General features: G+C 49.0%; 1 protein-coding gene across 25 annotated transcripts in view; it reads left to right on the top strand.

Annotated features, from left to right (window-relative positions):
* The window catches only part of Cacna1d (calcium channel, voltage-dependent, L type, alpha 1D subunit), a 451,216-nt gene that overhangs the window by 418,789 nt on the left and 24,330 nt on the right, over positions 1-8,097 (top strand). For 23 of the 25 annotated variants that reach the window (XR_001781092.2, NM_028981.3, NM_001083616.2 and 20 more), the window contains 3 exons: positions 228-330; positions 1,282-1,383; positions 6,204-6,334. Coding sequence is in view for 24 of the 25 variants with exons in the window: in NM_028981.3 (NP_083257.2) it covers positions 228-330; positions 1,282-1,383; positions 6,204-6,334 (336 nt within the window). In the remaining variant the exon portion in view is untranslated. The remainder of the gene's footprint in view (positions 1-227; positions 331-1,281; positions 1,384-6,203; positions 6,335-8,097) is intronic. The other 2 variants (XM_017315822.2, XM_017315820.2) reach the window with 1 other exon arrangement.

The raw sequence follows: 8,097 nt of genomic DNA, 5'->3' as shown, positions 1-8,097 counted from the left end.
GTCTCTCCCAGAACACCTTCACAGATGGACCTAGACATGATGTTTAAGCCAGTATCTGAGCAGCCCATAGACAAGTCATGTTGATCCCTATAATTCGCCGTCTTAGAGAGGCTCCCAGATGGTTTTTGAGTTGAAGTGAGGAACATGAATGGGGATAAACAAAGAATGGACATCAAAAGGGGACATGGCTATCTGTATTCTCACGAGGAACTCTTTTTTATCTACAGAGATTGGTTGCCATGAACATGCCTCTCAACAGTGATGGGACAGTCATGTTCAATGCAACCCTGTTTGCTTTGGTCCGGACAGCTCTCAAGATCAAGACTGAAGGTACGCACTCCCTGGAAGCAGGAAGCGAGGCAGGCAGCAGGAGAGGGAGATGTTACATGCGCACGCGCACACACACACACCCCACCCCCACCCCCCACACCCCACACACACAGAGGGTTCATTGTAGGAGGCAGGGGACGCAGATTCTGCAAAGGCTGGAGAGTGAGCCTGAGGTGAGGAAGCAGAGGCCTTGCAGAGAGGCAAGAAGGGAGGAGAGAGATGAGGAGACATTGCCAGTGGGGAGACAGGTGTTCTTCACAACGCTGAAGCTCTACCCAGCAGAGCTAGCCCCTTCCCACCTAGCGCATGCTTCTTATGCTGCAAACAAGCATCATTAAGTGTTCCAGAAGGTAGGAGGGCCTACTAGGTGATGTGTCCCTAGAAAAGAACCTGTCAAATAGAGAGAAGTCAAGATTATGAGGGCAGAGTAAGTACCTACATAGGGCCCGAGATGTGTCTTATGGTGAAGTTTTCTTGTGCAGGAACAAAGGCAGGAGGAGATGGAGGGAGAGAAAGGAGAGGAGAAAAAAGAGGAGAGTGAATGGAGGAAGAAGAGGTAGAGGCAGAGGAGGAGGAAGAAAGGGAGAGGAGGAAGTAGGGAAGAAGGGAAGGAGGAGGAGGAGGGGGAGGAGGGAGAGGAAGCAGCAGAGGCGGGCAGTTGCCTTCTGGTCTGGGAGCCAAGGGAGGAGTGTAGGTCGTAGCTGGGGTAGGTTGCTATGGCAGCAGAAGGTAGTTGATGAATTCTCAGGTGGAAATGATCACCCCCCAGAGGTGGCTTGGTAAATACTTCTGAATATAGGAAATGTATTTAGCGATCACTCTGGATCACTTCTATCAGAAGGCAATACAAGGACCCGGCAACATAACGAGGGCAGGAGAGCACTCGGCCACAAACACAAAGCCTGGTCTATGCAGTGGCCACACACCCCTCTTTTTACCTTTTGGATTTAGGGAACCTGGAGCAAGCTAATGAAGAACTCCGAGCTGTGATCAAGAAAATCTGGAAGAAGACAAGCATGAAGCTGCTTGACCAAGTTGTCCCTCCAGCTGGTGGTCAGTGGAACCTATTTCCCAAGTAGTTCTTGATCAAGAAATTAGTTTCAGTGGCAAGACCTCCAGACAGCCCAGAGAGGGAGTGCAGGGTGCTATCCCAGACCATTAGAGTGTGAGGCCCACAGCTAAAGGAGCCCTTTGGCTTCACCCGAAAATATCTGGGGTGATACGAAGACAGTCAAACCAAAGAGGGGCTTCAGTGGGGGAGAAGTCCAGAGCCCGTGAGGCTAGAGCAGGGTTTTTGCTGTCATAGAAAATCAGTGGTAAAGGACATGACAGCACTCACAGAGTGAAAAGCTTGAACTCTCGCCCTAAAGGAAATACTTAAAACTAGTCTCCGGTCTTAATCATCTCAAGAAACGTGGGGAGTTTTCAGAAAAGAATACTTCTAAGGGAATTTTAAGAAGACGGCATTTCCCACTGTAGTTACCAAGGGTGTCCTTTAATGAGATTTAGAGATAGAACTAACAAGCATGCTTCTTTTGTTATTTATCACAAATTAACTGACTAAACATTTAGAACTTGCATATATATAATATCTCTCTATATTATATATATATATATATACTGTTTCTCTATTTTTGTTTAAATACTTGTGGACATTGAAGTGAGATGGTTATTTTCCAACTGTTTTGTTTCAAGTTTTAAAAGTGCAGAATCTCCTTACCCAGCGTCCCGTCTCCCTGCAGTCTAGCTAACCCTAGCCTGGAAACACGATAAACATCTGGCATGTTTTATAACCAGGCATGGATCAGAACCAGAAGCTGAACCCAGCACCCAGACTGTGCGAGCCTGTGGCTCCTGAGGGACAGAGAGAGCCATGCGTTAGCCACTCTTGCTTCTTAGGAGGCTTGGCCTTCATCATGATTCAGGCCACCCATAGCTGGCCTAGCCACTAGCTCAACTCTGAGAAAGTGGCTCAGAAGGAAATGACCAACATGGTGGGAATTCCCACCTCCAGACCCCTAGCCCCAAGCCCAGATTCTGCACTTTTAAAACTCCTCTCGGTTTCCGCTCTTTTCCTTTCAGCTGCACATCCAAGTGGTCGCATGGCTTAGATGAACCGCTTGTTAAAATGTTGTAACCCTGTGCCTGAGCTTCCTCTGCAGCTTCCACTCCTCTCAACTCTCAGAATATTCTGAAGCAATTCTGTTTTAGGGTGGTGGCATGGAATCAGAGTTATCTCTTGCCAACTGGATTCCCCTACATTGTTTGTTGAACTCTGGATGCATGCGTCAGGATAGCAGGCTGTGCCTGTCTGTGTAAACCCTCCACTCACGAGCCTGCAACACTCCCCTCTCTCTTGTTCCAACTCGCTCTCTTTGGAAACACCACCTTCATAGTGGTCCATCTGATGCCCACAGGAATAGCTCTCCTCACACGAGGAGGTATGCTTGAAGTGTCACCTGAGTCACGGGGACGGTGCTCCATTTCTTTTCATCTTACTAAGGAAAAGAAAAGTTCAGACTTTGGCTTATAATCTAGCTAAACTCTTCTTTTGAAAAACTGACCAACATTTATCTCCATTGGACTTTTCATGGAGGATGAACACACACACACACACACACACACCACACCACACACCCACACATATACACATACACACACACGCGTTCTGGGGCTTGGTGGTTCTCTCTGTCTCTTTACATGGTTTGGGGTTTGGGATGATAGGAGTTAATCTGGTCCCCCATGTGATATTAGAGAAGAAAGAACTAGAGTCTTATAAAGACATAGAATGCTCCATAAATTTCTATAGTGCCCACTGTAGTGCCTGCTTATTTACTTTACATATCACATAAGCACATTGCCACCAAAGGGGACCACACAGCACCTTTAGGCCTTGGTGGATAGCTCTGGTTTTAGTTTCTATATTCGTCATTTGTCTCTTTCTCTTTCTCTCTCTCTCTCTCTCTCTCTCTCTCTCTCTCTCTCTCTCTCTCTCTCTCTCTCCTTTCCCCTCCCCTCCTCCTTTCCCTCCCCTTTCTCTCTCTTTCTCATCTCCCATTGGACCAGTGATTCCCAGTCTTTCTCTCATAGTGGCACACTTAAGAAATGACACCATGACATATACCTTGGGACAGATGGGTGGTTCGAAGTGTTAGTGTCTCCCATAGTATAATGTGGTTAGAGACCAGCATGATGCGCTGCCTATGTCCCTGAGGAGCTCAGGAGACCACATAACTGAAGGAGGGAACAGAGCCAGATGCTTGTCTGGGCAGATTTGCCACTGGGATGTGATCTGAGCTGCTCATCGTGAGCTTGGTGGAAACAATGCCAAGAACCAGCCAATGAGGACATGCTGGGATTTTCTTTTTCTCTCCTGTCTGCCTGCAGTCTGACCCCTGCTTTTTATGGGGCTGAGATGTCTCAGCCTGGAATCTTGCCTGGGTTCTCAGTGCTCCCTTGTCATATCTTCCAGGTCATGGACTCCCCCTTTCTCTTTAGAAGCTCCTTTCCCTCGGAGAACCTCTTTCTTTTGGAAATTCCTTCTTGAGTCATAACTCTGGTTCCTTGGTCCCCTGGGTGTCCTCCTGTCCAAGATGGCCTCACCACATCCATTGCTTCTCTCTGTCCCTTTCCTGTCAATGATCAAGCTTTAGCTTTTCTTGTTCTTAGGAGCTCTTGTTCAGGCCAGGTCTCTTGGTCCTCCTGCTTTATCTCAGTGGAGATAACCATGTCTCCTTCTAGTCCTGCCCTATGGATCTAAAGTAGAAGAGAAAGGACAGCAAGTGCATCTTTTACTAGAAACATCTTGGTTTAAAGCAATATGAGCCTCTATGTTGAATCAGGAGTTTCCCAGGGCTCAGGGGACCCTGGAGTACAAAAGGTATCAGTATCGTTGAAGTGGTATAGATTCTAGACTCTTAGATACATTGGCCCAGCAGCCACTGGCCTACTTGGAAGGAGCTAGAAAGGGCAGGGCTACGTTTATACCACCAGAATGGCAGCTCAGAGGAAAGCAGGGGGTTGGGTGTGGCCAAAGCCACTCTCTGAAGAGAGAGGTAAAGTTGGGGGAGAGAAGGGCCCTGGGCTCAGGCCTTGGCCAGTTGACCTGGGCCAGTCATGTAACTTCTCCCTCTCTCAGAAGAGTGAGCAGAGTTGTTATGTAGAAGTTATGAGACCCACGAGGAGTTATCCAGCCATGGTGCCTAGCCATGGCTGATGGACAGAGTGGTCAGAAGCTGGAGAGAGGGCAAGCATGGGCTTTGCAGAGCAAATATCTTGGCTTGTTTCCCTATGGATGGTGCCATACTGGATGGTGGAGAAGAACCAGTAGCCAGTCAGGGAGATATGAGTTCAGATCAACACAGAGCCCCGGGTTTCTTCACTTGCTCCTCCATCACACCAGGGCTTCCTTGGCTCAGGCTCAGGAGGAATATAACATTTCTCAAGGCCAGTTCACCCCAAAACAGACTGCACAAGAATTCTCAGCAGCTTCTGGCAGGAATGGCTGGAGAATCTTCTTCCCCAAGTGACCCAGAAGCCGCTGGGTGGGAACCATAAATCAGCCATACCTCCCAAGTGAGCACTAAGTAAAACCCACCAACATTGTATTCATGGATACAGTGGGTCCCAGTGATCCCAGGCCTCCTATGCTCCAGCATCCATTCAGTGAGTGATAGTCTTGTCTTGGTCTGAAGTCATGACTCTTGTCATCAGAGGGCACGTGACACAAGGACAGCCCACGCCTGGGTTGGAGTGCTTTATTCCCCTTCTCTTAAACATCCTTAGTTCTTCTGACATGGGACACCATTTTATAAGGGAGAATACAAGCTCACCTAAGATCCTCTTGTCCCCAGTCCACGGGACTCTTGCAAGGATAGCTTGACCAGAAGCCTGAGGACCTACAACTGATCCTCAGCCTCTGCAGGTCCTTCCAGGTGTCCTGGAATCCCTAACATAGCCCTACTCAGGCCAGGCTGCTAATGGAGCCTTGCTGCTTTCTGCCCAGAAGACCTCAGCACCCTACAGATCTGGTGGCATCAACCTTACGGGGCGGGGCGGGGCGGGGCGGGGCGGGGCGGGGCGGGGCGGGGCGGGGCAGGGGGGACACAGTTCACACTGACATGCTCAGAGTGGTTTACCATGAGACAGTCAGAGCTTCTATTCTGCCTCATGCATCACCTTCAAAGTTGTCAGCAGAGTCCTGATTCCCCGGTGATACGTGTTGGAGGTTGTTTCTGAACAGAGCAGAAAGAAAGCCTGCTCAGTGCTGAAGTTAGTTGGAGCTGTCACTGCAATGCAGAAATCCAGCCGTTCTGAATTCCAAACCACAAAATGGTCTCAGAGCTTATTGGTGGAAGAACGGGGGGAGCGTGTGAGAGCTGGATCTGCAGTCTCTGTTCCTCTCCTTCTAAGCTCATCAGTCACCTTTCTAGGTCGCCATCTTGTGACATAGGGATTTGGATGCATAATTGCACTTGATGCTTACAGTAATTACACATGCAAATTTCTATGCACGGGGTGGAAAAACATGTGGCCTGCAAGGCCTTTCTGTTTTGTAATGTTTATTTTAAGTAAATAACCAAGGTGGCGCTTCCTATCGTTACTAATATGCTACTCTATTTAACTCGTGATAAATATACATTACTTTCTGCAACTCTGAGGATCAGTTTACTTAACTGACTCTAGCTTCGAGCCTTAACTGCTTTGCAAAGCTTTGCTTCTTGCTAGACTGAGCAACCCGTGTTATAGGCTGACAGCCCAGTGCCCTTTGTGCACCGTCCCACCCCACCCCTGCCCCCAGCCAGAAGTGAGGGTTTAGGCTCTTGGTCCAAATGTGCTGATTCGGGAGAGCTGTGTCTGGTCTCTCCGTTTAGATGATGAGGTAACCGTGGGGAAGTTCTATGCCACTTTCCTGATACAGGACTACTTTAGGAAATTCAAGAAACGGAAAGAGCAAGGACTGGTGGGGAAGTACCCTGCGAAGAACACCACGATTGCCCTACAGGTGAATTGCCCTCTTGCTCTGTTCTCTTCTCACTAACAATGTTGCCAGCTTTGATTTGAAACACTAGAGAGCTGACTATTCATGGTTGAGCAGTGCCACAAGGATTTTGTTTAAACTGAGATACTGCCCACTGCCCCTCCCACTGTGGACTAGCCATTTCCGGGTCGCAAGGTAAGTACTTCCTCCTCTTCGTGTCTTCTCCGTTGAGCCTCGCACCTGCCATCATCTGGTACGCGTGCAAAACCCTCAGGACAGCCTGCAATGGGAAAGGAGTGAATGTCACCCCACACCCTAGCCACCTGAGCCTTCTCCAAAGGCAGCGTCCTCGAGGCAGGCCCCCTCCCGTAGCCCTGGGCTCAGGGTCCAGCTGCCCAGGGTTAAGCTTTCCATCAGAACGCAAGTGCTTTGTTTTGTTTCTGTTTGTTTCTTACCCCACGGCTTGTTGGTTTTTGGTCCATTTCAATAACATTCATCACTCCCTAGTATGTACTGTGTGCACATGTGTGTGGTGTGTCTGTCTCTGTGTGCTATCTCCTGATGGCGGTAAGGCTTGCTGTGCAAGTGCTACACACATAGGCCAGCCTTTGGCCCATCTCCCTGTCTCCAACTCAGGACCCATATACATGCTCAGACAAGAATGCATGTACAAGAGTGCCTGTACACGTGCGGACGCGCAAACACACACACACACACACACACACACACACACACACACACACACACACACACACACACATTCAACTACCCCTGCCAGGCCCTGAAAGTGTGAGTGTGGCATTTAGAAATATCTGGTCTAGTCAGGGGCTAGGCATCCAAAGGCCATAGAATCCTAGAGATGCCTAGAGCTCTGGGTGGAAGCAGGCATGGAGAGGCAAGGAGACATGCTAGAACTTGCAGGCAGGGGAGCTGGGGAAGGTGGTTTAGGGGGTGATGGTGTTTAAAGAGGACTGGGGACAGATGTCAGGAGAAGAGAAAGGGGAAGTACAGAGGTTGGCAAGCTGTCACCAAGTCCTACAACCATGCTATCTGGAGTGCCTTCAGTCTGCCATAAAGACACTTTCCTTGTGGTTTAAAAAGTTTACCTGAAAATGACTTTTATGTCCCTGTCCTCATGGTTCTTGAATGTGGCCTCGTAGGTGTCAATGGGGGACCACGTGGAATAGTCCTGTACTTAGTTCCAAGAGCAAATCACCAGCATTGTTGTGTGTGCAAAGGGGGCCATAACTGTGGACACTAAGGCCTGACTGTGATCTTGCTGTGAGAAAGACTATGAATAAGGAGGATGGTGAATGGGGAATGCTGGGTGTGTCTGCACATCTCAGGTTAGTAGATGGCCTTGTAGACAGTGACCAGCTGACTCAGAGTGAGATCCCAGGGGCTGGAAGCGGGGATATTGTGCTGGTGGGACAGGTGGACACCTATGCCTATTCAAGCCAGCCTGTGTTCTTTCATTCCCTGATCACATGACCTTTTGGTAATGGCCCAGCCATTTGGCTCACTGTGTCTTTTGCCTCCTGCTGCCCTGGTTTGCAAGAAATAACTCTAACTCTAATATTACTCCAGTTCACAAGTAGCCTCGGATGACAAAAACTGAAAAGTCCAGTTTGCAAATTTGAATAGGTCCCTGGTTTGTACATTGCTTGGTAGCAGCACGGCTAGGCTGGCCACTAGCAGAGAATTGGTGTGCACTGAAAGTTGTCCCCCTCACATGACCTTCTGCCCCAAGGAGAGGCTGGCTGGATCTCTGACTTCTCTGGGTACCC

This window comes from Mus musculus, chromosome 14 (genome assembly GCF_000001635.26).
Source record: "Mus musculus strain C57BL/6J chromosome 14, GRCm38.p6 C57BL/6J".
Lineage (NCBI taxonomy): Eukaryota > Metazoa > Chordata > Mammalia > Rodentia > Muridae > Mus > Mus musculus.
The sequence above is the reverse complement of the archived record's forward strand: the minus strand, read 5'-3'. Positions and strand labels throughout refer to the sequence as shown.